This window comes from Emiliania huxleyi (genome assembly GCF_000372725.1).
Source record: "Emiliania huxleyi CCMP1516 chromosome Unknown EMIHUscaffold_215, whole genome shotgun sequence".
Lineage (NCBI taxonomy): Eukaryota > Haptophyta > Isochrysidales > Noelaerhabdaceae > Emiliania > Emiliania huxleyi.
This window is the reverse complement of record NW_005200461.1, coordinates 75227-101935: the sequence shown is the minus strand read 5'-3', so window position 1 is coordinate 101935 and position 26709 is coordinate 75227. Positions and strand designations below refer to the sequence as shown.

At 65.6% G+C, this 26709-nt stretch overlaps 9 protein-coding genes across 9 annotated transcripts; 6 read left to right on the top strand and 3 right to left on the bottom strand.

Annotated features, from left to right (window-relative positions):
* Positions 1-124: 124 nt before the first annotated feature.
* On the top strand, positions 125-1348 carry EMIHUDRAFT_235241 (hypothetical protein; the record flags this gene model as incomplete). Its single annotated transcript, XM_005780416.1, has 1 exon — positions 125-1348. The coding sequence occupies one exon, from the start codon at positions 125-127 to the stop codon at positions 1346-1348; it is 1224 nt and encodes a 407-aa protein (XP_005780473.1).
* A 2013-nt stretch (positions 1349-3361) lies between these two features.
* On the bottom strand, positions 3362-5106 carry EMIHUDRAFT_114379 (hypothetical protein; the record flags this gene model as incomplete). Its single annotated transcript, XM_005780415.1, has 6 exons — positions 3362-3650; positions 3727-3835; positions 4027-4188; positions 4292-4520; positions 4686-4827; positions 5006-5106. The coding sequence occupies 6 exons, from the start codon at positions 5104-5106 to the stop codon at positions 3362-3364; spliced, it is 1032 nt and encodes a 343-aa protein (XP_005780472.1).
* Positions 5107-8530: 3424 nt separating this feature from the next.
* Positions 8531-9144, top strand: EMIHUDRAFT_443056 (hypothetical protein; the record flags this gene model as incomplete). Its single annotated transcript, XM_005780414.1, has 2 exons — positions 8531-8575; positions 8651-9144. Coding segments are annotated over 2 exons (286 nt in total), but the record flags the coding sequence as incomplete, so codon positions are not given.
* A 949-nt stretch (positions 9145-10093) lies between these two features.
* On the bottom strand, positions 10094-11305 carry EMIHUDRAFT_114377 (cysteine desulfurase; the record flags this gene model as incomplete). Its single annotated transcript, XM_005780413.1, has 1 exon — positions 10094-11305. One exon carries the CDS (start codon positions 11303-11305, stop codon positions 10094-10096), a length of 1212 nt encoding a protein of 403 aa, XP_005780470.1.
* A 334-nt stretch (positions 11306-11639) lies between these two features.
* On the top strand, positions 11640-12960 carry EMIHUDRAFT_457064 (hypothetical protein). The gene is made up of 4 exons (XM_005780412.1): positions 11640-12324; positions 12425-12469; positions 12682-12780; positions 12869-12960. Exons 1-4 carry the CDS (start codon positions 11645-11647, stop codon positions 12882-12884), a joined length of 840 nt encoding a protein of 279 aa, XP_005780469.1. The 5' UTR covers positions 11640-11644; the 3' UTR covers positions 12885-12960.
* Positions 12961-17588: 4628 nt separating this feature from the next.
* Positions 17589-18425, top strand: DYNL1 (dynein light chain). The gene is made up of 2 exons (XM_005780411.1): positions 17589-18100; positions 18214-18425. Exon 1 carries the CDS (start codon positions 17827-17829, stop codon positions 18094-18096), a length of 270 nt encoding a protein of 89 aa, XP_005780468.1. The 5' UTR covers positions 17589-17826; the 3' UTR covers positions 18097-18100; positions 18214-18425.
* Positions 18426-19810: 1385 nt separating this feature from the next.
* EMIHUDRAFT_235232 (hypothetical protein) lies at positions 19811-21180 on the top strand (the record flags this gene model as incomplete). Its single annotated transcript, XM_005780410.1, has 4 exons — positions 19811-20248; positions 20432-20751; positions 20822-20921; positions 21130-21180. The coding sequence occupies 4 exons, from the start codon at positions 19811-19813 to the stop codon at positions 21178-21180; spliced, it is 909 nt and encodes a 302-aa protein (XP_005780467.1).
* A 296-nt stretch (positions 21181-21476) lies between these two features.
* EMIHUDRAFT_235231 (hypothetical protein) lies at positions 21477-22095 on the bottom strand (the record flags this gene model as incomplete). The annotated part of the gene is made up of 5 exons (XM_005780409.1): positions 21477-21586; positions 21659-21725; positions 21793-21897; positions 21968-22040; positions 22091-22095. 5 exons carry the CDS (start codon positions 22093-22095, stop codon positions 21477-21479), a joined length of 360 nt encoding a protein of 119 aa, XP_005780466.1.
* Positions 22096-22183: 88 nt separating this feature from the next.
* Positions 22184-23678, top strand: EMIHUDRAFT_235230 (hypothetical protein; the record flags this gene model as incomplete). The annotated part of the gene is made up of 3 exons (XM_005780408.1): positions 22184-22320; positions 22496-23350; positions 23660-23678. The coding sequence occupies 3 exons, from the start codon at positions 22184-22186 to the stop codon at positions 23676-23678; spliced, it is 1011 nt and encodes a 336-aa protein (XP_005780465.1).
* Positions 23679-26709: the final 3031 nt, after the last annotated feature.

Below are 26709 nucleotides of genomic sequence, written 5' to 3'. Positions count from 1 at the left end.
TGAGCCTGTGTGTGTGCCAGTCCGCGCCAGTCTGCGCCCTTGTCGTGCCAGTGTGCTGTGAGAGAGGCTTGTGATGTAAGAATTCTTTTCTCTGAGCCGACTGCCGCCGACTGGGTGATCTTCCATGGAGTCTCCGCCTCGCGCACGCACTAACGACGACGATGCCCCACCCACGGACTGCCTGGCCGAGCTGCCGCCGGAGCTGCACCTCCGCATCCTCGAGGGCGTCGACGACTTCTCCGACTGCGCCGCCTTCAGCCTCGCGTCGCCGCGCCTCGGCCTCCTCGCCCTGCGCAGCGGCCTGGCGCGCTTCAAGGACCCTCTCTTCGCCGTGGCGATGCGGCTGCTGCTCATCGAGCGCTTGCTTGCCGGAGCATTTGTCGGGGCGCCCATCATGGACACGCTCAACGAGGCCACCCTTCGCGCCTACGCCGCCGACCGCCGCGCCACCGCCGACCACTTCCCGTGGCTTGCGAGGGTGAGCCCGGCGCTCTGCCTCTCGGCAACGGTAGAAGGCGCTGACGAGCAACGCGCCGAGACGTGGGCGCTGCGACGCGGCGAAGAGCGGGGCGCTGATCTGCGATTTTTGAAGAGCGGCCTGGTGCGGCACTTCGAGGGCGAGCGAGGCGCAGAGCGGATGGTGCGCATGGAGTTTGCCAGCGGTGAGGTGGCCTTCTACGAGGGTGAGCGAGGCGCGGAGCGGATTGTGCGCGGGGAGATGCCCGACGGCAACGTGCAGTACTACGAGGGCGAGCAAGGTGCGGAGCGGCTGGTGCGCATGGAGTCTGCCAACGGCAACGTTCTGTACTACGAGGGCGAGGGAGGCGCGGAGCGGATGGTGCGCGTTGAGTTTGCCAACGGCAGCATGCAGTACTACGAGGGCGAGCGAGGTGCGGAGCGGGTCGTGCGGACGGAGTTGCCCGACGGCACCATGGAGCACTACGAGGGCGAGCGAGACGCGGAGCGGTCGGTGCGCGCGGAGTTGCCCGACGGCAACGTGCAGTACTTCGAGGGAGACAAACGTGCGGAGCGGCTGGTGCGCATGGAGTTTGCCAACGGCAATGTGCAGCACTACGAGGGCGAGCGAGGTGCGGCGCGGATGGTGCGGACGGAGTTGCCCGACGGCAACGTGCAGCACTACGAGGGCGAGAAAGGTGCGGAGCGGAAGGTGCGCGTGGTGCTTGCCGACGGCAGCATGCAGTACTACGAGGGCGAGCGAGGAGCGGAGCGGAAGGTGCGCGCGGTGAGTGCCGACGGCGACGTGGAGCACTTCGAGGGCGAGCGAGGCGCGGAGCGGGTGGTGCGCATTCTGGATTTTTTTGAGGAGTTTTGGGGGGCTAGCGGATAGGGGTTTAAGAGACTGCCGTTGAAGAGATTGCTGTCACGGGGGCTTAGGGTACCCTACCTAAAGGGATGGACCGCGTGAGTTGAGGAAATCGGAGGACGCGACCATCGCACACACACCAGTGTAACCGCCGATCCATGATGGCGCGCGTAGCTATGACAGGGACCGCGGCCGCGGACCCGGTGGCGGACGGGGCTGGCGCGCAAGCGCCGGCCACCGTCGTACTGCCGGGGATGCGCAGCGGACCCTGGAATCGCTCCGATCGCGCGCAACTGGAGGACGCGGTGGGTGTCGCACGGTTGTTCGGTGCGTCGTGTGTCAGGCTGATAAGGCCTGGCTACGCGACCATCGAGGTCGACCTGAAGCACGAGAAGGCCGCGGGCGACCGCGAGTCGGTGAAGGTGGCGGAGCGCTCGTACATCGAGCGCACCGCGCCGAAGAAGAAGGAGCTCACTGATGAGCAGCTTGCGGCTCGAACCGCGTCACGCAAGGCCAAGAAGATCCGGCATCTCTCCTTACCCCTTGTCGACCGGCTGCAGGTGCACAACCAGGCGGATCCCTCGCGCAACGTCGTGAGGCAGCACCTTGCCACTTGGAACGCGGGCGAGCCTTTAAAAAGCGAAGCAAAGCAGAAGCCGTCCGAGAGCACACGATTGCATGGGACCAACCGATAGCGCTCTCTTGCGTGCGGCCCCCACTCTTGCGAGAGAATGCCATCGCCCGCGGTAGGCGTTCCCGACTTTGGCTACCGCGACTGCATTCGCCTTGCTCGCCTGACCGAGCCTGATTCAGGCGCGGCGTTTGGCCCCCACTCCCCCCTCTCTTGCCGCACCGGGTTGACCAGTCCCGAGGTCGACGTCCCTCTTTAGTTTGTGCCCGGACTCCGTCAGGCTTCCTCGTCGGCGATCGCTTGGTGGTGACCGTGCAGGTGACCGGAAGGCCGTAGGGGTGCGGTAGAAGACGAATCCTCAACTTAGCGTTTGGTGTCCTTCAGGTTTCTGACCCCGACGACCAGCTGGATAAGAAGAGCGGGCTCGGCACCGGTCAGGTCAGCGGCGGGCGTATCGTGCGTGCTCTCTCTTTCAGGCACAAGGCGCGCCTGACCGTGCGGTCTACGCCTTCAACCCTGCGGCCGGTGAGCAGGGGAGACTCGTTCGCCAGTCAGTCAGGCAGGCGATCAAGGAGCAGTGATATTGGCGCATGAAGCGCCTAGCCGACTGGGGAGAGGTTGGGTGCTACTCAGAGGATGGGCATACTCGGTGCTTTGACTTCTGTGCCGGCCGCGCGTCGCCGCGCTCCTGGTGCCGTATTCGACCTGTCGGAAACAGCACACGCAAACATGCGATAGAGAGTGCAGAGCGGCGAGAGCAGCGCCGGGGATCGCACTTCGCAGAGTAGAGCAGAGATACGCATATAAGAGTAAGATACCGCCCGGCGTATATAGCGCGCGAACACCTCCATGTGTCGTCTTGTTCATGTTTTCTGAAGACAATTTTTATTCAACTTAGCGGTGGAAACAGGGAAGCCCAGGAGCGCGAGGCCGAGGCCACCAGGTGCCCCACACGCCGCGGCTGGCGAGGCCGAGGGCCGAGCGGCGTGACACTCACGACAGGCGACTCAAAAACCGTGCGCACTGCGGAGAGGTGTGTTTTTGAGGTGAGGTATGGCGCCGCGACCCGCGAGCCGCGTGACCGTGTGCGCGTGCTTTTGGAGGCTTGTTTGTGCATGGTCCATGGAGGTCGTCGTGACGTCGATCGGAGTGTGGGGGTTGTGACGACGAAACACACGGCCGGGAACAGCTGCAAAGTCCAAAAAGAGCGCGCGCACACACGCCCAACACTCTGACTCTCTCGTACTCTCGAGCGGGCTCGAGAGCAGCATCGGTTGGTCCGCGTGACGGCATGCGGAAAGGCCACGGTCACACGAGCTCCCATTCTGCTGCAACAGCGACAGCGCAAGCGGAAGCGGGAGCCTGACTCGACGGTCGGATCACGGACTCGCAGCAGGGGGTCGCGTTTAGTCGGGGCCGGTGTTTCGCTTGGAGTCGTCTGGATCGTGGCGCGTGAGCCCCTCCGTCTCGGACGGGGAGACGGTGGCGTACTTATTGACGTCGAGGCAGCGTGAGATTGGCGCGGGGCAGCACGAGTCGAGGCAGTCGGGCTTGCCCTCGCTGCTTGCGTGCTTGAGGTGGCCATACAGGACAACCCCAAACATCGCGACGGTGACGCCCGCGATGTTGTTGTACAGCTGCTGCGCGTCCCCCGCGACGGGGAAGAAGACGTACCCGCCGATGAGGACGAGGCACCTACCTCGCACCGACGGGCGGGGTGACGGGCGGCGCGCGGCGCTGAGAGGGTGGCGGCCGGCGGCGGAGGCCGCACGTCTTTGCATGGCCAACGACCTGGAAGGTGATGGGGGACGTCTTGCCGATGAGGCCGAAGGAGCACCAGTTGACGAGCAGGGCCAGGAAGCACGTCGCGAGGATGGTGCCTACAGCGCCACGAACGAACCCGCAACTCAGGGGCGCGGCCGTCCGCACCCGCGGCGGCGGGGCAGCGGCAGAGGGGGAGCGGCGCCGACGATGCCGTCGGGGACCCGCCCCGCGCGCCACTGCGAGAGGAAGGCCATCGTCGAGTCGGAGCACTCGCCTGCGGCACCGGCCCGCGGCGTTAAGGGCGCACTGGCGCGAGGCGCGACGGCGGAGGTTCGCCGCTGCGCGGGCACGCCTCTGCCGTCGAGCTGCTGCGGCGCGAGGCAGAAGCTCTCGACGGCGAGGGATAAGCCGCAGGAGGAGAGGGCCTGGTAGAAGGAGACCGAGTACTGCAGCTGCGTGCCGCTCATACCTGCGAGGCGGGCGCCGCGGTCTCGGAGCCGTCGGCCACGCGGCGGCAGGCGGCGGTGGCGCGGCCCGGGCGAGGCCGGCGGCGGCCGGCAGTGGCAGCGCACCGTACTCTTTTTGCTTCGTGCCCTGCCAGATCTGGAACATGGCGGTGGAGAGGACGGCGAGGACGCCAAAGGCCAGGCCGAGCGGCCTCAGATCGACGTCGGAGACGGTGGCGATGCCGACGCCGGCGAGGAGGATGAGAAGAGAGAGCTTGACCTTGTGCGTGGTCGAGACGGTGTACATGTAGAAGTTGATCAGCAGCGTGACAGGCACTATGGTGAGCTTGGTGACCTGGCGGTCGGGTGAGCGAGCGAGCGGGAGCGTGAGAGGGAGGGAGGGAGGGAGGGAGGGAGGGAGGGAGGGAGGGAGGGAGGGAGGGAGGGAGGGAGGGAGGGAGGAATGAGTGTGTGGGAGAGGTGAGAGAGTGGGTGAGTGGATGTGCGAGAGAGCAGTGACCTGGTAGAATCCGACGCTGTTGAGCGAGAGGGAGACGTTCATGAAGCCGATGGAGGCGACGCCCGCAAAGGCGACCTTGAACTTGTCGGCCTCGGGCATCGGGCTCGACGGCAGCTCAAAGAGGTTGCAGGCTAGAAGCAGCCTACAAGAGCGTGCGCCGGCGCTCACCTCCCGCGGCGGGCGCGGACTGCGAGATGGAAGGAGCGCCGGTAGAAGACGACGGTAAAACAAAAGTGGAAGAAGGATAGCGTGAACGGAAAGTGGAAGCCGGCGGCAAATACCTGTGTGCGGTGTGCGGCGCGGCATAAAAGTCTCGTCACGGCGGTGGCGGAGCATGGCGGCGGCGCACTCTCTTGTTGACCAAGACGATCGCGACCGAGCTCAGGACGTTCCCTATCGCGTACCAAGTCGCCGCGCCCATGGGTGAACCAAGTGTTGGGCGGGCGCGGTGAACGTGCCACAGCGAAATTTTGCTGTTCACGCGTGTGTGAGCTGGCGAGTAGAGGCACACGCACGCACTCTCGAGGTCTCTTGGAGCAGAGCCCCTGGCGAGCCCTCGAGAGAGCCCAATGGGTCCCTCGAGAGGGGTACCCTGGGTGGGCGGGGCTCCTCTACTCGCCAGGTGTTAGAGAGTGGGCCCGTGTGAGTGAGTGAGTATTCTTGATACGAAACCACGACGACACACACCAGTCGACTCGCATCGGTTGCCTCCATGAACGGCGGAGCTATTCTCGCGCCCACACCACACCTGGCTCCAACGTGGACACGCCCATACCCCATAGCTGGGGACACTACTAGGTCACGCAGCATCAGAAGTTTTATCTCTGTGGGCCCCGAAAGGCATCTCTAGCAGCGTCGTTACGCATACACATATGCGCCCTCCCCTCCTGGCGGTGTCCGGTGCGGAATCGCTCGCGGACCCGCCCGCTCCCCCTACGTGCTACGACGGCGGCCCACGCCTCGAGTCGAACGAGGCCTCGCTCTACGATGGGAGCGACGAGGAGTTCTAGGAGCGGCCGAGCCCTTCCCCGCAGCGCAACCCTAGCAGCGCAGCGGCCGAGCGGGCAGAGGGCGACTCGCGCAGCGCGCGGATCGCGCAAGCGGCGCGCGCGAGCGAGCGAGCACGCACACACACACACACACACACACACACACACACACACACACACACACACACACACACACACACACACACACACACACACACTCACACACACCCACACACACACACACACACGCACACACACACGCACCCACGCACGCACGCACGCACGCACGCACGCACGCACGCACGCACGCACGCACGCACGCACGCACGCACACGTCCCAACTCCCCAGAAATCCCGAGGAGCCGTGCAGTAACCTAGATAAGTCTGTGTGCTGTGACCTGTGTGGTGCACGCCCTCCGAGCGGGGCGGGGTCTGCCCGTCGGGTTGCTGCCCTAATCCCACCAGGGGTTGTCTGTCTGCTCTATTTATTTAGTTAGTTAGAGAGTGGGACGACCGCGAGGTGGCATGAAGGTTGCAGCGAGAATCGGCGAGAGAATGCGAAGAGAGATAGGAAGAGGCGGACGCCCAAGGGTGGGCGACGGCTAGCGCATCACACACTCCTCTCCTTAAAATCCCTGGTGTGGACTGTGGTGGCGGCGTGCCGTCCTCCCATCCATCCCTCCCTTGGGTTGTGTGCCAGTTTTCTTTCTTTCTTTCTTTCGTAGCGTGTTAGGCGCCAAGACAGACAGACCACCACAGGGAGGCGGCCAGGGCTCATGGACTCGGTCAAAAGACCCCAGGTTGGCACCCCATGCCTCTCTCGGGACAGACAGGGTTGCCCGCCACAACGACCCCTCCCTGGAATTGCGACCCCTGCCTGTGATATGAGTTTATTAAAATGAACTTGGCGGCACGGGACGCGGCACAAACGGGGCACAAACGCCAGGCTACAAAGACGGGGAGGCACGTAGTGACGCAGGCAGGGGAGTCTAGGCGACGGCGGCGTCCTCCGACGCCGCGGCGAGCCTGAGCTCTCTGTGTCTTGATCGTTTTTTTCCCGACTAGAATTCTTAAAAGAGAAGCCTCTCTCACAGCACACTGGCACGACAAGCGCGGATTCGCACTAGAATTTTACAAGAAAAACTCGCTAAGCGCAGGCCTGGTCGTGCCCACTCCATTGCCCCTGCCCCGCCGCCCTCGCCGCCTCCGATGGAGTTCTCCGCGAAGGATGGCAAGCGCTGCCCTTTCTGCCGCAAGAAGGTCGAGCTCGGCACCCGCAACCGCGCTCTGTGCAACGGCCTGTGTACCAACACAGGCCGCAGTTCGGGATGCAAGGCCGCTGCGCAGACGGCGGCGCTCGGTGCACTCACGAAGGCGGAGCGGCGGCTGTCGTCCCTGCAGGAGCCAAGCGCGCGCGACGGCGGCGGTGGCGCGCACGGCGGCGGCTCATGCGGCGTGTGCGCACATGAGCTCTCGGGCGACTGCACGCACACGGTTTGCGTTTCCGGCCACAAGCTGATCCTGCACGAGAAGTGCTTCCTAAAGCTCAAGGCGAAGGAGCACAAGCAGTGTGGGCTGCACTGCCCCCTCGACCGCATGAAAGTGACGCAGGTCTGCTGCTCGGCGGAGGACTGCTACGCCAAGCTGTTGTCGGCCGAGGCCGTGGTCGTCGAGGTCCGGTCGCACGAGGGCGGCGAGGCGCCCGCTGTGGGCGGCGAGTCGCGGGAGGGCCGGCGGGAAAAGGACGCGGAGGGCGACGCGAGGCGGCGCAAGGAGGACGCCGCCCTCAAGGCCCTGCAGGAGGCGACAGGTGGGCAGGAAGTGGCGAGGCAAGAGGCGCGCCGGCTGAAGGCCGAGGCGCGCTCGGCGGAGAAGGCGGCGGCGGCGGCGCGGCGCGAGGCGGAGCGAAAGGCAAAGTCGGACGTGCTCAAGGAGAAGTTTGCGCGGCGCAGGGAGGAGGCGGCAGCCGAGGCGGCAGCGGAGGCGGAGGTTGCGGTCCTCACGCTGCAGCTTGGGTGGCGGACGGTTGTCGACCGGCTGCGGTGCCTTCCCCGCCCTCCCTTGCCGCACGGCTCCTCGACCCTCTCCACGCGCAAAGCACCCCTCCCCTCATCGCCAATCCCCCCCCCCCCCCCCCTCCCCCCCCTTCCCTCCCTCCCCCCCAGGGCGCGGGCGCAGCTCCGCGCAGTCGCTCCTGACCAAGAGGGCCGCGAACCAAGAGGCTGCCGCCGTGGGAGCGGCACCGCAGACAGGGAGCTGGCCGAGGAGCTGGCGGCCGAGAAGGTCGCGCCGGCAGCACACAAGGAGCAAAGGGAGGTGCCGGTGGTCATACAGCCCGCACGGCTCGCGAAGCAGCCGGAGGGGCGTGGCGGCGCCGGGGCGCGTGGCGGCGGCGGCGCAAACTCGCTGCAGTACGCGCTGCGCGCCCTCGCCGCAGGGCACGCGGCCCGAATCGCGGCAGGGCAGGACTCGCCTCCGCCCCCCGCAGTCGCACCGGCGCCGCCGGGGGCGGCGGCTTGGAGCGCACGGCAGCAGCAAGAGACGGAGGCGGCGCAGGCGGCGGAGGCGACGCGGGCGACCGAGGTGGCGGAGACGGATGAGACGGCGAACGAAGCGGCGCGCGAGCGGGAGCGTCTGCGACGCGCGGAGGCGGTGAGGGTGGCGGCTATGACGCGCCAGGCCGCTGCGGCGCGCGAGGCCGCTGCGGCGCGCGAGGCCGCATCGCAGCGGGAGGTGGCAGCCGTCCGCGCGGAAGCCGCCTCGCGAGCGGCATCTCTCGCCCGAGAGGCGGAGGCGGCGGCGGCCTCAGCGGCGCGCGCAGCCGCGGCGGCGCGCGAGGCGGAGGCGCGCGAGGCGCAAGCGGCGAAGGAGGCGGCCGAGGCGGCGGACGCCATGGCCCAGGCGGCGCCGACGGATGGTCCAGGGCGGCTCGAGCGAGATCAGCCTTCTCTGAACCTTCCCGGAACCTCCCCACAGGCCAAGGCGATGCGGCTCGAGCGCGAAGCCACCGCGCACGCGCCGCCGACGGCGCCCGTCTTGTCTGCGGCGCCGGTCCGCGCGGTCGCCGGCGAGTCGTTGCCGGCGAAGGTGCATCGGGTCTGCGCTGCGCTCGAGCTGCCCGGCGACGGCGGGCTCGTTCGCCTCGTCCGGGAGGCCAACGCAGCTTTGGGCATCGAGCCGACGGGCAACCTCGTACAGCAAACGGACCGGCTGTTGATAGCACTCTTTGGCTGACACGCATGGGCGCTCGATGCGTGGTGCGCAAGCGAGCGCACGTGAGGGAGCGAGTGGCCGTCCCAGGGTGAACTTCGCCACATACACAACGGTGCTGCCGCTGGAGGTAGGGCAAGGGCGGGCAACCTTCGCGGCCATACACAGTACTCCGTCCTCCTGCGATGCGGTGTGCAGTGGCAGAGTGGTCGTGCTCGTGTGGGTTCTCGAGAGAATGTGTATCATCTGGCTTCCGGAATACTTCCGCGAAGCTGCCCCCAGCAGGCGTTTGACCAAAATCCGGGTTGTTGCACGAGTATATGGGACAAAAGCGTCGAAAATGTCCCAAAAAGCGTGTCTCGAGTTTGTTGCAGCCCCACAGCCGGCGCGCGCTGCCAGGAAGCACCGCTCGCGTGTCGGCGGCACTCCCTGGCACCCAGTGAGTGCCGCGAACCGACCAGACCGAATAGGCTCGACGCCGTGCTCGCTGTGGGGCTGCAACAAACTCGCCGCCGAGCGTGACACCGAAGGCGTCCCGGCGGAGGTGATGGAGTGTGAGACCTGAGGCTGCGGAGGTGACGCCTGAGGTACCGGTCCGTGCACAGCGACTCAGCCGGCGACCGCCACGGGCTCAGACGAGACTTGTCGACTCGTTCCAGCTCAGCTTCACCGTGGTCCTCGGGCGTCTGTCGACGTCAGGACCACCCATACAGCTCGAGGGTTTGAGGTCGCAAGAGCCAAGATGGTGGCGTTTGGACATCCCAACCATCACACAAGACAGCCTGTAGGTGATGGCGGGACGGCGCAGTGTTTGTGGCACTCGGCAGTAGGCACCCGCGGCACGGCCCCGCTGTCGGCTCTCGCGGGCTGCGGAACCGGACCCAGAAAGGGACGGTCCGGGCGAGTGTGGCAGCTCCTGCGCTAGTATGGGCACCATCTATCACAACACTACTGACCCTGGCCATTAGAGCTGCCAGGGATAGCGTCAGGAGCCGGTAGGAGTCAAAACCCCTCATATTTGAGACATCGTGGCCCATATACTCGTGCAACAACCCATCCAAATTTCCCTACTCCAGTTGAGGCTGCCCTCGGACCCGAGAAATGTGTTTTTTGTGACACAATGTGAGGACAACTTGCGGGAGAAGGGTTACTTGTAGCACACACTGAGCCGGCGGGAGGCTCAGAGCGGTTGTGAGCGACGTGGAACTGTCAAGCTCCCTTCTCCGCCAGCCGTGCGAGTTCCTCGGCGATGGCGGCAAGGGCGGTGTCGATCTCCGACTCCGCGTTGATGTAGCTCGGGCTGATGCGCACGACGGAGGGGCGTGCGCGGGCGGCAGGCTCGAAGTGGTGGGTCGATGGCGACACCGAGACGCTGATGCCTCGCGCCTCGAGCGCGGAGTGGAGGTCGGCCGATCGGACACCGAGGGTGGACTCTGCCTCGAAGGTGACGATGGCGCACCGCGCCGCGCCCAAGCTGCGAGCCACCTCCTCGTCGAAGCTCGGCGGCGCGTCGCGGATCACACACCCGGGGATGGCCGCCAGGCCGGACCTCAGCCGCGCCGCCAGCCGCGTCGCGTGGGCAAAGTTGCGCGCTGGGCCGGTGGCGCGGCACACGACGGCTGCTGCTTCGAGCCCGTGGCGAGCGGCCTCGTCCGCTTCCCACATCTCGAAACGTTTGGCATCGGGCAGCAGCGTGTAGCTGTCCGGCGTGGACCAGACGGCGCCCGAGTGGTCGATGAGCGGCGGCTCGCCAAACAGACTCGTCGAGCCGGATCGCGTCGCCTCGTCAAGCGCCCGACGCCGCACGTACAGGAAGCCGGTGCCGCGCGGCGCACGGAGCCACTTGCGACCGGTCCCGCACGCAAAGTCACAGCCGAGCGCGCGCACGTCGACCGGCAGCTGGCCGACCGACTGGCATGTGTCGAGCAGGAACACGGCGCCGTACCTCTCGCACAGCGCCCCGACGGCCGCTGCCGGCTGGACGATCGACTCGCTCGTCTGAATGTGCGTGAGCGCCACCAGCGTCCTCCCCGGCCTCTCGGCTCGCTCACTCGTCGTCGTCCGCTGCAGGGCTGCCTCGAGCGCGGGTACGTCAGCGATCCCGTCGGTGCGCATCGGCAGCACCTCGATGCGAGCGCCCGTTCGCCTGGCCATCTGCAAGTAGGCCACCGCGTTGCCCGCGTACTCGGAGGCAAAGCACAGGATACGGTCGGCGGAGGAGGTGAAGTTGAGAGAGTAGAAAGCGCGCGCCCATGCTGCCTGAGCCGAGTCGAGCAGCGCGACCTCCTCCACGTCGCAGCGCAGCAGCGTTGCGAGCGCCTCCCGGGCAGCGTGCGGACGCTTCTTCTGCGCTGTGTACGCTCCGACCTCGACCTCGTACTCGAGATAGCCAACCATCGCGTCGCGCGCCTCCGTCGGCATCGGCGACGCGCCCGCAGCGTTCAGGTGGAGGACGGTGGAAGGAGTGGAGTCGCCGTTGCACTCCGACGCCGTCGCTCGCGCCGGCCGGGTGGCGAGGAGACGGCGGCCGCAGAACCGCGGCCCACACAGCCGGGCTAGGACGCCAGGTGCGAGTACCGAGATGGCGACGCCAGCGATGCCGGCGACGACCGCGGTGCGCCCGTGCATATATATTTGCAAGGAATTCTTCCGACGGCATCGGCCCATACTCGAGTGTTGGAGAGTGTGAAGTCAAACCTACTTCCTGACCGTAGCCTGACCGTCCTGAACGCGGCATGAAATTCTTACGGTGGTAACGACATGGACATGGACGTGGACGATCCGACCCTTGACGATCAGCTTCCCACGCTCTGCACGCTCGGCGAGGACGCGCTGCTGCTCGTCCTCGAGATGTGCGATTCGGTCACGCTCTGCGCCCTTGCGCGCTCGACGTCGCTCTTCACCCGGCCGGCGCCGGGCGAGGGCCTCTCCCTGCCCGAGCGAGCGGCCTGGGCGACCATGCGGCGGCACTTCGCGTCGGGAGCCGCGAGGCCGTACGAAAGGGGCGCAGCCGAGCAGCACCGGCAGGTGCTCTCTCTGCACGAGCGCGGGATGCTCCGGCCCGGCGTGCTGCATGACGTTCCGCTTCACGCGGTGGAGGGCGCGGGCTCCGGCTGGGAGGTGGCATATCAAGCCCCGTACCAGCACCGGACCTCCGACGCCGATCTTGACGTGGCGGTGCCGCGCGACGCGCGATATGTGCTGCTCGGTGCGTTGTCGATGACCGGCGCGCGCTCGACGGACCGCTATGAGCGCGGCCAGGCGGTGGGGGTGCCGCTTCCCGACCGCGAGACGCTCGAGGACGGCAGCGCACTCGCCTTCTCGCTGCTCGCGTGGGGCCGGCGAGACACGGTGCTCAAGGCGACGCACGGCGAGAAGGAGTTCGAGGGCGGCGCGACGAGGAGCGACAACCTCGAGGCCGGCGTGCACTTTTACCGCTGGTGGGAGCGACGCCGCTCCCTGCCAAGCCCCGCCGCGCGCACACCGCCTCATTGCACATGCGCGCGCTGCAGATGCAGATGCAGATGCACATGCTCTCAGGCCGGCCCACGCCATCGGCTTCAGCTCCGACCCGGACCTCTTCTTGTACTACGCCGACTCGGCGATCAAGCGCGGCATGCGGGAGGCGCGCGCGCGTGATCGCCTATATCTCGGCTGTATCTCGGCTATATCTCGGCGGCATGCGGGAGGCGCGCGCGCGTGCCGCCGCCGCGTGCATCGGCATCTCGGCTTGAGGAGTGCGCGGCCTGGCCCGACCGTTGCCGCGGCGTGCAGGCGGCTCCCGGCGACCGCCTCAGCTGGAACCTCGAGACACAGTCGACGGGCGGCTGGCGCGCGGGCCTCGCGTACGACCTCGGCGACTCGACGGAGTGGTACAAGTGCTGCTACTACCGGATGTGAGGCACCCCAAAAGCAAGCCGTTAGGACACTGCTCTGTGTTCGCTCGCTTTTTGTGCGCGGCCCCCTCGTCTAGTGCCATCTCAGGCTACACCGGTGCTAGCTGCTTGTCGCGAATTACTGTTTCGTCACTCTCGCCATGCAAAGCGTGTTACCTTGTAATATTCGTTACCTTAAAATATCGACGGAAAATGTTTTGCCACGTACGCGGCACGCGGATAACACAAAAAAATCGTCCTGTGCGTCGCGTAGCGCGGTTTGCCCGTATGGATGTGTGACGATTTGCACTGGCGTGCCGGCTCTGCGCGCCCTGATTTAACGCGTTCGTGCGACTGCGACGCGTACGTGCGTAGTGTACGTGCGACGGAGATGACTGCTCTTCCCCGCAGTTTATCGCTAGTCCATCCGCTGAGCCGGCACGCCAGCAAATCTGGTTCAGCCGCAGAGCCGCTAGTGGCTGAGCCCTGGCTGTCAGGCTGTCAGGTGCTGTCAGGTGATCTGTCGGCTGTCGGGCAGCTGTCAGGCACTGTCAGGTGCCTCTGTCAGACCAGCTGTCGGGTGCTGTCAGTGCTGTCGGGTGCTGTCGGGTGCGTGTCTGACATCAGAGGGGATCTGTAGCTGTCGGGTGCTGTCGGAGCTGTCGGGTGTTGCTGTCAGACGCTGTCGGAGCTGCCAGAGCTGTCACGCTGCTGCTGCTGTCAGACGTTGGGCTGTTGCTGTCAGGTGCTGTCAGGTGGTGCTGTCGGGGTGCTGTCAGGCTCTGACACACACCAGCCACACTTATGACATTATCAAGAGGAGACCAGCAGGACTCTGCTGCACATACTCTAGTCTCTACTCTGCCTCCGGTCCCACCATCTTCTTCATGGTGGACGTCACCATCTTCTTGTCTGCCGCACTGAGAGAATAGCAGAGAGGCAGGGGGGAGTGCTTCTTCAGGTACACCTTGCTGATGATCTGGTAGTTGCTGGTCCAGCGGAAGGCCTCCCCATCGTTGTCGCTCGTCAGCTTGTAGTACTTGCACGCTCTGTTCTGGTAGCGCGGGCCGTCTGGGGGGGTCCCGTCACCCTTCACCTCACGGTACCACCGGAGGATAAAGAGGCCCTTGGGGTCGTTGATGAAGACCCCGTTGCTGCGCTGACTCATCGAGAGCTGGCGCAGGTACTCTGCGCTCGAGCTGCCAGTGGCGCGGCGCGCGTCTACCGTGCCGTCGGCGACGGCCACCTGCTCGATGTTGCCAATGGCAAAGACCTTGGAGCTGTCCTCCATGGTGAAGAGCACCGCAACTGCGGAGAGAAAGAGAAGAGGGAGAGATAGAAATGCACGTCTTATGTGTGTGTGTGACAGGCGGCAAGGGCGTGGTCACCGTCATCATCATCCATGTAGAAGTCGAGCTCCTCATCCACATCCTCGCCTCGCTGCTGATGGGACTTGATGAGCCGCTTGACGTGGAAGCGGAGCTTGCGATCCTTTGACTCCTCCTGGATGGAGACGTTGAAATCTGCCAGCAGCTTACGGATCTCCTCAAAAAACTCTGCGCTGCTGCCCTCCTCGCCGCCGGTTGGAGGCGCCACGTTGGCCCCCGTCCGCATCAGCTGGTTCAGCACGGCCTCGGCATCTGCAGCATCCTGTGCGCCCATGGCGGTCAGCTCGGCCGGCTCAGCATCGGGTGTGCCGTTTGGATCATCCTCCTTCTCTCCCGGCTCCTCCAGCAACGCGCCACCCTGGACATAGGTGTCAGCCAGAGGAAAGTGCAAGCACGGCTGCTTGAAGAAGCCGGTCTGTGCACAGAGGTTGGCGCGGACTCCACAGAATCGAAGGCGCGGACCACATACACATGTCTTTGCATGTAATAGTTTTGCTATACCCTCCTGGGACACAAGAAAGAGGCTGCACGGCCTGAGTACGGTCTGTGCTGCTGTCGGGCTGGTCGGGCTGTCGGGCTGTCAGCGCTGCTGTCAGGCCGCTGTGTGCTGTCGGGCTGTCGGGCAGCTGTCAGGCTGTCACGTTAGGGCCTGACAGCGACGGGACGCCTCTGATGTCAGGCTCTGCTGTCAGGCTGTCAGAGACGTGCTGTCAGACTGTCGGAGAAAGTGCTGTCAGCGCTGTCAGGCTGTCGGGCACTGTCAGGCGCTGTCCGGGGTTTGTTGTCAGGCTGTCAGACCAGGGCTCAGGCTAGTGGGACCCCCCCCCCCCCCCTCGTGGAGCGCGACACCGCCGGCGCTGCGCCTGCTTCCCTGAGCGGCTTCTGTGGCGAGGCGTGGAGGCAAAAGAAGAAATGAGGGCATACGCTGGACAAAGTTCGAAAAAGAGTTTTACGGAAAAAAGAAAGCAAGCGAAAAAAGAAGGATGACAATCCTGAGACGCTCTCACTCGGCGGCTACCTTCCGCGCAACAGCGCCAACATGCAGGCCTCTGGTGAGTCCTCGGCCTCGACCGCACCTACATCCTCCCACCCGCCAGAAGACATCATGAGGGAGTATGACACACGGGTGGTGACTTCACTCAAGGCACTGCAGCAGACGGCGGCATCAATAATCAAAGCACGGGAAGGGAAGAGGAAGGGACTCGAGGCGGAGAGGAAGGAACGAGTGGCCGCGGAAACAGAATGCCTGAAAGAGGGACAGAAGGAAAGAAAGGAGAGGATACGAGAAATGGAGTGGGCGGCGAATGCGTGTATTTGCTTACAGTGCGGAAAGCCGCGCAGCAATGGACCGAGGAAGCTGAGAACCCGCCTAGAGCGACGATGGCGCACTTGCTTAGCGGCGCCTGCCTGGGGAATAGGGAGCAGGCCAGATGGTTCCTCAGAGTAGCGCGAGCGCAGACGGGGACGGCGATCAGCAAAGTAGCCCAGGCGGCACCCGACTCCAAGGATACGCTGAAGACGCTGAGGATAGCGCATGTCGCTGCGCTGAAGGGCTCACGCTATAGGGTGCTGGATGAGGACGGGTACGATGCACTAGCCCCAGCCGTCGGGGGGGTGTTGCCAGCACTGGTAGATGATCTCTCGGAGAAGAGTCGGAGGGACGTTGGCGCCGGGGTCACGAGGAACTTGCAAATCGTGGCGGAGGCGGCGACGGGAGCGGTGCAGAGGTGGATCCAGCTCAATGATGAGGCTACGGCGCGCATAATGAAGGGAGAGGAACACATTGAGTGGCTGAGGAAGCTCTTCACTGGGTGGAAAGAGGCTCGGCCGGCCTTGAGGGAGTCGCGGAGGAGGAGGGATAACGCAGGCAACGCAGGGACGGGCCAACAGCCAGTGGGACGAACGAGGGCCGCGACGGCGGCTCAAGCGGGAGGGAGCGGAGACGGTGGGCAGCGAGCGAAGTGGGTGAGACTGATGATGCTCCTTCGACTTAGGGAGCGGTTCAGCTGCTGGGCGGGCTTCAGGCTGGTGCTCACGCGAAGACAGAGGCGCCAGTGATGACGAAGCAGAAACTAGCGCAGACGAGAGCAGGGCAGAACCGGGGACTGGGGAGCCGGAGCAGACGGCATCGGCCGCCGAGGGAACGCTGGGAAGAGGCACGAGGAGGGCGGCGACCTCGACCGACTATGGAGGACCCGTCGCCAGACGACGCAGGGCAGACGACGGGGAGGCGGAGCAGACGCGCAGGGCGAGACGAGGGAGGGAGCAGGACTTTGCGGAGATCAGTAGGAGGATGTACGACGAGATTAGGAGCAGCAGGGACCCGAGGGACCATGTGGAAGACGGCTAGTGCTAGTCCCCCATCGGGAGGACGACCCCGGCTAGTCGCCGACCACACCCACAAAGAACCCTGCACAAAGATCGCAAGGGCGGGGACCTGTTCCTTTTTACCCATCTCACAGTAGAGAGGTGTCCGTTTTTATTTATTTATTTGTATTTGCTGGCGACGGAGGCGACATCGAGAGAGAGATTTTTAGCAATACCAAACAACTCTAACACTCACACGTCATTTGTTTGACATCGACAGAACGTGAGGCCGAGGAGAAGGAAAGGGAGGAGGCAGAGAGACGCCTCGAAGCGGGGAGAGGCAGAACGACAAGAGCGATGGGGGTGGCACTCAAAACGACCCACTGCGAGCTCGAAGGCGAGAAGGCCGGCGCAGGAAACGCGGTGAGAGGCAGTAGAGAGCACTCCACCGATACCGTTTTTATGGCGGACTGACTGTGCCCCAGCACCAACCAGGGACCCCACACCCCTGCCCCGTTACGCCCTGGGGCACCCGCAGGCGGGGCGCAGAAGGGCGCCGTCGTCTCCTCCTCCTCGCGACGCGCCAGGCAGGGACCCACCGAGTGAGTGAGTATTACACACACACACACACACGGACCCACCCAGCCCCGTTACGCCTACATATTGTGACTTCATCCATGCGCCTGGTGCATAAGAGACATTTCACAGCCTTGTTATTGAGAAGAAAATACCTCCTATGGCGCTGTGCGCTGGTCTGTGAGAGGTTGAGGTGCGAGCCCTGGAGGCCCTGGAGCTGCGGGAGATGTTTGGGAGATACAGCTACAGTCACACGGACCCGCGGGGCGTGCGCAGCTCGCGACGGAGATGTTTGTAGAGCCCGGGCTCGCTGCGAAGCGGTGAGCGGCGCCCGAACGGCAGGGTAGCGTGACGGTCACACAGGAGCGACACACAGAACCACAAGACAAGACACACACACACACACACACACACACACACACACACCAGCACCAGCCAGGGACCCCACCGTTACGGGCCCGGGCGCCAGCTTTTGGTCGTTCCCAACGTGAGCCGCCCCGCTCCCGCGCCCTCCATTCTAGCTGCGCCGCCGGGCTGCTCGCGCGTGAGAGTGGCCGCGCGCTTTTGGTGAGGAGGGTCGGCGCGCTCCCAATCCCTCGCCTCCGCCTCCGCCTCCGTACCGCCTCCGCCGCCGGGGAGGCCAAGCGGCGGCGACGGCGGCCCGAGCGCGCCCGCTCCCCTGCCCGACTCTGGCTGCGCCCCCTGCGCTGCCGGCGCCTCCGACACCGCTGGTCGCGGGCCCCACGGTGCAACCGTCCCTCGCCCTCCCCGCCGCAGGTACGCGTCCAAACCAGCCATGGGTGACCGCAAAGCCGTGATCAAGAATGCAGACATGTCCGAGGACATGCAGCAGGACGCCGTCGACTGCGCGACGCAGGCGCTGGAGAAGTACAACATCGAGAAGGACCTGGCCGCGTACATCAAGAAGGAGTTTGACAAGAAGTACAACCCCACCTGGCACTGCATCGTCGGCCGCAACTTTGGCTCGTACGTCACACACGAGACGAAGCACTTCATCTACTTCTACTTGGGCCAGGTTGCTATCCTCCTCTTCAAGAGCGGCTGAGCGGGTCGCCGCCACCCCCGCTACCCCTTCCCTCTCCCCGCCCGCCCTCGCCCGCCCCTCCCTCGCCCTCCCTCGCCCGCCCACGCCCTCCCTCACCGCCGGCCCGCCCGCCTGCAGGTCCGAGTCGTGATCCACCACCGCGCGTGCACGCCGCCGCTGGAGAGGAGGGAGTGAGAGAGTGCTATCGCGACTGCATGTGCCATGTTCACAGACGGAGAGCTCGGCAACAGCGGGTGCGCGGAGGCGGGGTGGCGCACAACTCCGTGATATGTCGACGGTCCCCACCAGCCCACTGTGAGCGTGTTTTGTACAACATTATCTATTTTGTGAACGTCAAAGCTGAACCAGGCCGGTCGGACGCGCAAGGCGATAGCGCGCGAGGGCAAGTCGCAAACTCGAGCGCGCCGGACGCCCGGACACCCCGGACGGCGCGGCGAGGCCCCGCGCGCGCGCCCGGGCGCCCGGGCCGCGGGCGGGGAGGCGGACACAAATAGAGGAAGTAGAGCCCCGCGCCCCGCGCCCCCGAGCGCCGAGGAGGGAGACGTGCCACCGCGGAGCGACTACACGTCCCGACACCCGCCGCGACGGACAGGTTCCGCCGGCCGACCGACGCACCCGACCCTGCACCCTCCCCTCGTCTGCCGGTACTTTACGGCTCTAGTGCATGGCAGGCCGCTCAGCCGCTGCTCCACCGCTTCGAGTCTCTGGCTCTCGAGAAGGTGTCGACCGTGGTGACACTCTGGCCGCCCTTGCTCGCTTTAGGAAGAAAATCCAATGGAACCGTAAGTAATTGAAGGAGGAGGAGCACTTGGGGAGCACTTGGAGTGCAATTAGCAACCTCACCCAGGGCCGGGGAGCTAAGAAGCGCACCCAGCGGAGTTGTTATCAAAGTCGCGATGCAACCGAAGATTGCAGGTCCAATAGAGGCATAAAAGGTGACACTGATACACCGTCGCAGGAGTATGAACGGGATGTAGCAACATCGCTGCTTAGCAGCATTAGCTTTCTTATCTTGCACAGTTTTGTTGTAAAATTCTTATCTTGGGGGGGGGGGGGGAGGGGGGAGGGGGGGAGGGAGGCGGAGGATGCAGAGGCGGAGGCGGCGGCGGCGGAAGAGGAGGAGGGGGAGAGTGAGGGGGAGGCGGAGGCGGGGGCACCTGTGACGGCCCGCTACGAGAAGGGCGACTACCGGTTCGCGCGGGAGAAGAATTGCGACCTGCGTTTGCTCGACTTCGAGACGTTCGGCGGCTTCGGGGACGGCGTCCGCAAAATTCTTCGGCAGGCGGCGGACCAGCTGAGTAACAAACTTTCGCACGCTCAGCACCTCGATGAGGTCACATGGACCACCAAGAACTACACAGGGATTTTTTAAGGAGAGGAGTGTGATGCGCTAGCCGTCGCCCACCCTGGGGAGTCTGCCTCTTCGTATCTCTTTTCGCAGTCTCTCGCCGCTTCTCGCTGCAACCTTCATGCCACCTCGCGGCCGTCCCACTCTCGTCGTTCTCTCCCTTGTCGCTTCCTCCCCGTCGCGTCGTTCTCTTCTGCCTCGTCCTGCGGCGCCGCCGCCTGCCGGTCCCTTGTTCTCGCGGCTTCTTTCGCCTTTCGGCGTAACTCCGTCCTCCTCGCGGCGTATCCTGGCCCCTCAAGTCTATCGAGCTCCCCTCGCGGGCCTTCAGAATGCATGCATGTCAGCCGAAGAATTTTCTTTTGCAAAATGTTCGACAAAATGGCGTCCGATCGGCAGACTATAGTCGAGCGCGTCGGAGAGGTGTTTCGGCGGCCACAGGTTTCCGGGCGCCTCGTGTTGATCCCAGCCGCCAAGAAAACCAGCTCGACTGGCTATAAGAACGTGTTCTACAACCGCAGCAAAAAGAAGTTCGAGGCGAAGGTGCGGGATGGCGGCAAGCGTGTCCGCCTCGGCTACTTCGAAACCGCCGAAGAGGCGGCCACTGCCTACGCTCGCTCAGAGTACGGCCGCGCCGACGCCGCCAAGCTGCTGCAGCCTCGCCCGGCTCCCACTGCCGCTGGCGCCGAGGCGATACGGCAGGCGGCGAGGGAGGGCCTCACCCTGTCCACGAGCAGCAATAGCACCGGCTACAAGGGCGTTAGTTACTGCCCGAAGGAGCGAGGCAGCAAGAAGTACAAGCTGGAGGTGAAGACTCGCGGCAAGACTGCCTTCCTCGGCTGCTTCGCCACCGCCGAGCAGGCCGCGCTCTTCTACGCCCGCTGGGAGGCGGGCAGGGACACCAGCGATCTCATCGCGCCGCCACCGCCACCGCCGCCGCCGCCGCCACCTGCGCCTTCCTCTGCCGCTGGCGCCGAGGCAGCCCGGCAGGCAAAGCGGGAGGGCCTCACGCTGGCTACGAGCAGCAGCAGCAGCAGCGGCTACAGGAACGTGATCTTCAAGCCGAAGGAGCGAGGCAAGAAGTACGAGCTGAGGGTGGGGTTTGGAGGCAAGCAGAACTTTCTCGGCCTCTTCGCCACCGCCGAGGAGGCGGCGCTGGCGCGTGCGCGGCACCTCCGGGACACCACCGCCCGCCTGCTCGAGCCGCCGCCGCAGCAAGCACCGCCGCAAGGCGCAGCAGGGCCTTCCGAGGCCAGCAGCTACGAGGAGGAGGACGCGCCGTTCGAGGTGGGAGGCCGCTGCGCCATCCGGTGCTCTGGTGCCTCTCTCGGAGCTGCTGCTGTGAACAGCGCCTCTTCACACTCCCTCGTCGGCGAGCAGGTACTCCGGCGGCGCCTTGTACCCGGGCGAGGTCGTGGGCTTTGACGGCACGTCGAGCCTATACTCGGTGCAGTGCGACGACGGCGAGCTGCTGGAGGACGTCTCGCTGCACGAGATGCTGCGAGAGGAGGCGGCGGAGGGGGAGGGGGAGGGGGAGGGGGAGGGGGAGGAGGAGGAGGAGGAGGAGGAGGAGGAGGAGGAGGAGGAGGGGGAGGGGGAGGGGGAGGGGGAGGGCTTTGACCCGGCGGACATTGCCGCTGCCGTCTCTCTCGCTGCTCTCCGACCCGCCGCCTTCCGCGAGCGAGCAGAGGGCGGCGAGGCTGCAGGCGCGCGCAGCGGAGCAGGCGGCGAGGGGGTGAACCGAGGTATGTGAGGTATCGCCCCACGGGGTAAGGTAAGGTAAGGTAAATTTCCCTCCACACACTCAAAGGGGGCTGGGGGGGGGGGGCAAGGGTACTCGAGCGCGCCGGACACCCCGGAGCGCGGAGGCGGACCCACACCGATCGGCCTCTAGCCCCCCCCCCCGCGCCCCGAGCGGGGGGGGGGGGGGGGAAGAGGGAACTACACGTCCCGAACACCCGCCGACGGACAGGCTCCGCCGGCCGACCGACGCACCCGACCCTCCCCTCGTCTACGTAGTACATGGCTAGCCGCATCAGCCGCTGCTCCACCGCTTCGAGTCTCTGGCTCTCGAGAAGGTGTCGACCGTGGTGACACTCTGGCCGCCCTTGCTCGTGGTGGTGAGTGTTACCGTCATGGTCGCGCCTGCGGCGCGGCAGAGGCGTGGCGCACAGGAGGTAGCGGCGGGGCAGATGCGCGGCGCTTGACTCGCCGCACCGTCTTCGGAGACGGCGTTTGTCATCGTCTCAACAAGCTGCCTGTCGGGAAAGGTCTTGTGGAACACCTGCGCGGGGGTGCACCAACGATGAAAGCGGCGGTATCGAGGTGAATATGAGCCGGCGCCGGCGCACCAGAGAGCAGGTGTCGGCGTCCCACCGCGCCAGGAGAAGTACGCGGTCTCCATTCTCGCTGCCCTCAACGGGCTCTGTCGCCGCTGGGTCGAGCGTCTGCTTCACCTGCGACCGCACGCGTGTGGGTTCGGCTCTGCGAGCGGCCGAGCGGGACCGGGCCTGGTGTGGAGAGGACCTTGATCATCTTGAGCAGCGTGTACGTATGTGTGACGACGCCCTCGGCGATCTCTACATCCTTTACGGCCGACCTATATGATGAGCGCCATCGATCTGTTCCTACTAGTCGCTGCTGCCGAACGGCATTCGAGTGAATCGCACAGCCCCGCCGCAACCCTACGACAGAGAGTCAACCTGTGAGATTGTTGTCCGCAGTCACGGCAGCCAGCCTGGCATGTGGCTGGATTGCACGCACTTGCGATTTGCCCAAGAGACACCCTTCAGCTTCATCCACGCGTCGTACTGGCCGTCGTGCGTCACCAGAATCCACTTGCCGACCAGCTGCTTCTGCCACTCCTCCATTCAGTCTCGGTCGGCGTTAGGTTCTTGAGTGGATATCCTCTGTGGCCGCACTGCCCGGGGCGAGGTCTATCGCTATCGATCGCGGGGCGCCACGCTTTTTTCTTTCTTTCTATGATTTTTTGTTTTTTTTCTCAAACAAAAAAAGTCTGCACGCCACCGCCAACCCCACCATCTCCCTCCTCAGCCTCCTCCCGGCCGCCGCCCTCTCGGCGCCGGCCTCCTTCCTTGCCGCTGGAGAGCCGCCGGTGGTGGTAGACTTGCGCCCGCGCGAGGCCTTTGAGCAGTGCCATCTGAGCGGCAGCAGCTCTCTCCCGCTCACGTCACTTCGCGCGCGCCTCTTCGAGCTCCCGCCGCCCGGCGAGTGGCCGCTGACCCTCGTTGGCAGCGCGGCGGAGCTCGAGACTGCCCGCGCGCTCCTGCTGCCGAAGGGATGGGAATTTGAGGAGCGACATGCAGACGACTCGGCATTCTGGGAGGGCGCGGCGAGCGAGAGCGGGCCGGACTCGGCGCCGCTGCTTCGCCCGAACGCCTTCTTGGCGTCCGCGCTGCGCCAAGTCGACCTTCCCGAGGCGGGAGCGGCGATAGACGTGGGCTGCGGCAGCGGCCGCGACGCCGTCTTCCTGGCGCAGACGCTGGGAGACACGTGGGAGACGATTGGCGTCGACAACCACAAGGGCGCGCTGGAGCGGGCGCAGCGGCTTGCGGATGGGTGTGGCGTGTCGGCCGCCTTTGCGCTGGCGAACGTGCGCAAGCAGAGCCTCTCCGATCTGACCGAGCGGCCCATCTCTATTGTGCACGGCTGCCGCTTCCTCGACCGGCCGCTGCTGCGCGCGCTGCCCGAGGTCGTCGCTCCGGGCGGGCTGGTCGTCTGGTCGACGTTTCTCGACGGCGATGGGCCGCCGCAGGCGCCGCCTTTTCGACCCAGCCGCCGGCTGCAGCGAGGCGAGATGGAGCACCTCTTTGGGGAGTCGCGCGGCTTCGAGGTGCTGCGCGCGGAGGAGGGCACGCTTCTCACGCGGGGCGTGTGGGAGAGCGCACAGTTTCTCCTCGCGCGAAGGACTAGATGACCCCCGCCTCCTCGTGGGCGAAAGAGGCTGGCACGACGAGTAATTTTTCTTCCGGTCGCGGTCGCCGCCGACGCCGGTCCCGCTCAATCTACAAGCAATAATACATACGCCAGACATACGCGTTTTTGCACCGTTTTTGTTACACTCGATCGCACAGAGCTCAGAGGGGCGCGTGCGAGCATTGTGAGTCGTTGTGAGTTTCGGGGGTGTCCGACGTGTAACACGCGCGAATCACCGAGAATGCGGCGCACGCGGCGCGCGCGCCCTCCGGCGCGCTTCAGAAATCGCGACAAATCGTAAGAGCTAAGACGAGCGTGAAGTCTGAAGTCCAGAAGTGTGAAGAGATAGACGCGCCCCGGGATCTGGCGCGGGAGCCACCGTGTCGCGAGAGTAATGCAAGCCGCGAACTCTCGCGCTCAAACACAGTACGCAAGGTACGCAAGGGTTGTTCCACGAGTATATGGGACAAAAGCGTCGAAAATCTTACCTTATATTTCCCCGCGGCCGGTTTTCCGTTTCGGGCGACGGCACACTCACCGAGCTCTCCGGCGGGGAATCATGTCGGCGAAGGCGGGCTCTGGCGTCTCGGTGATGCGCTCCGATCCCGACGCGTCGACCTCGACGGAGGTGGACGCGCACGAGGCGCAGTGGCGGGCCGGCGTCAACCGCCAAGCGCGTCCAGACGCCGCTTCGCAAAGACGGGCGGCGTCATTGGCTGCTGCAGCCAAGCGGCGGCGGATAAGGACATGAACAACATACCTGCGCAAGCCGTCGCCCGGGCGGCCGCAGGCGGTGCCATCTCAACCCACTCTCGGCACCGCTGCACGTGCGTGCTCCCTCTCCCACCCAACTCGGCTCCACTCTCGTCCACCCGCGCCCACCCCATCATCTGCTCTCAGGCTGATTGCGGCGTGTGTTGCGCAATGCCGAGCCACCAGACGCTGGCCAGAGCATGATTGTGATGCCTCTGTCTGGGCCGGGGGGGCGTTCGACAGCGCGCGAGGCTGCCTCCCTGCCCTTTGCGACGCTTGCGACCACTGCTGAGTTGCATGCAGTACAGAGTAGCAGTGGTGGGGAGGGTTTGCGCCCCCCCCCCCCCCCCCGGGCAGAATGGTAAACTCGTGTCTACTCACCTCGTCGGCTCCATCGGCTGCCTCTCCTCGTGCGCCGGCTGCCTCTCCATCCAACCGCTTCTGCGTCCCCTTCTCTGCCCGGTGCTCGCGTGTCGCGATGTCGCTCTGCCGAGAGGGTCATCGCCGGCGTAGGCGGAGCGGCGGGCCCTTCGTTACAGAGACAACAAAGACATTTCACCCCTCGGGCTGTTGTTGCAGACAGAAAAACAAATTTGGCGCGCGTGCGCGCAAGGTATGCTAGTCCCAAAAAAGCGTGCGAGTTTGTTGCAGCTCCGCAGCCTGCGCGCGCTGCCGGGACGCACCGCTTGCTGGATCTGTGCACTCCCTGGGACCCAGGGAGTGCACAGATCCAACAGGAGTGAGTAGACTCGACGCCGTACTCGAGATGGAGCTGCAGAAAGTACGCCGCCGAGCGTGCCACCGACGGCGTCCCGGCGGAGGTGATGGAGTGTGAGACCTGAGGCTGCGGAGGTGACGCCTGAGGTACCGGTCCGTGCACAGCGACCCAGCCGGCGACCGCCACGGGCTCAGACGAGACTTGTCGACTCGTTCCAGCTCAGCTTCACCGTGGTCCTCGGGCGTCTGTCGACGTCAGGACCACCCATACAGCTCGCGGGTTTGAGGTCGCAAGAGCCAAGATGGTGGGGTTTGGACATCCCAACCATCACACAAGACAGCCTGTAGGTGATGGCGGGACGGCGCAGTGTTTGTGGCACTCGGCAGTAGGCACCCGCGGCACGGCCCCGCTGTCGGCTCTCGCGGGCTGTGGAACCGGACCCAGAAAGGGACGGTCCGGGCGAGTGTGGCAGCTCCTGCGCTAGTATGGGCACCCTCTATTATAGCACTACTGATCCTGGTCATTAGAGCTGCCAGGGATAGCGTCAGGAGCTGGTAGGAGTCAAAACCCCTCATATTTTTGAGACATCGTGTCCCATATACTCGTGCAACAACCCGCAAGGGCGTTGAGCACGAACGCTCGCTCCCAGGCTTCAGATGGGCGGCAGCTTCCGCTCGGGGGGTGCTCTGCGGCGCAACTCCATCACGGAGACCCTCGCCGGCCGCAGGTCGCCCGGCATCGGGGGTGTCGTCTCCTCAGACAGCACCTCGTGGCACCAGCCCAAGTCCTCGAGCGTGGCGAGGCACTCGGCCGTGCTCCACCGGTGCTCGCATGAGATCAGCACGACCGTCGTCGGCCCCGCCAGCGCGTCGAGCGCCGCGGCAAACGCGCCCGCGGTGCCGAGCGAGTAGAGGCACTCGGCGCCGAGGATGAGGTCGAAGTGGGTGGCCGACGAGTGTGCGGGCAGCAGTGCCGCAGCGTCGCCGACCGCCCACTCGTACAACTTTGCGCCGCATCGGTCGCCGAGCCCTCGCTCGCGTATCGAGGCGGCGAGGTCGTCGACCAGACTCGCGTGCTTGTCTGAGAGCGTGACATACGTGTTTGGCCCGGCGAGGGCGGCCGCCTGCAGCCCGGCCACGCCCGTGCCCGCGCCCAGCTCGCACACCTGCCGCAAGGAGGGGTCGGGTATGATGACGCGTGGCGCGACGCTCCCCGCGTCTCGCACGCCCCGAGGCTCGCCTGCGTCTCTGCGCCACCGCTGAGGCGCTGCGCCCACCCGCCGCGTGTGGCAATGTGGGCGGCCAGCACGCGGGCGCCGTTCCAGGCGATGCCGCCCAGCAGGTGCGCAGTGGCCGGTGGCGTGTGGAGGGCCGCAGAAGCCGGTGGCGCGTGGGCATCGCCGCCGGTCGGCTCCTCCTCCTCTGGCGCAGCGGCGAGCGTGGCGAGCGTGCGCACCACCGGCGGCTCCTCGCGCCTTCTCCACACGGTCAGGTCGTCCGAGTTGTACGACCACTACGACCACGTGTGCAGCCGCACCGCGCGGAGGAGCTCGAAGCGCTCGGAGAGCAGCGCCTGGAAGGCGCGGCTCGCAGAGGCGCCGCAGTCGGGCGGCGACCCCTCCTGCACCGCCACGCGCTCCTCCCTCTCGCCCACGTACACGACGGTGCGCCCGCCCGCGCGCAGGTACGATGCGACGCACTCCGCGTCCCACACGGGCGGCGGCGGCGCGCGCGAGGCGCCGCCCGCGCGGCACAAGTGCGGGTTGTCGGCCGAATCGGCGTTGTTTGGCCAGACGAGCAGCAGCGCGCGGCGCCTCGCGACGTCGCCGCCCTGCTCGAAGACGGAGCGGCCGTCGCCGCGC

Excerpts from the sequence above, each read along its gene's own strand:
- DYNL1 (XM_005780411.1), top strand. The coding sequence starts at position 17,827 with ATGGGTGACCGCAAAGCCGTGATCAAGAATGCAGACATGTCCGAGGAC.
- EMIHUDRAFT_457064 (XM_005780412.1), top strand. The coding sequence starts at position 11,645 with ATGGACATGGACGTGGACGATCCGACCCTTGACGATCAGCTTCCCACG. Across the intron at positions 12,325-12,424 it reads GGCGTGCACTTTTACCGCTG|GCCGGCCCACGCCATCGGCT; the intron begins GTGGGAGCGACG and ends ACATGCTCTCAG. Across the intron at positions 12,470-12,681 it reads TCCGACCCGGACCTCTTCTT|CTGGAACCTCGAGACACAGT; the intron begins GTACTACGCCGA and ends CGACCGCCTCAG.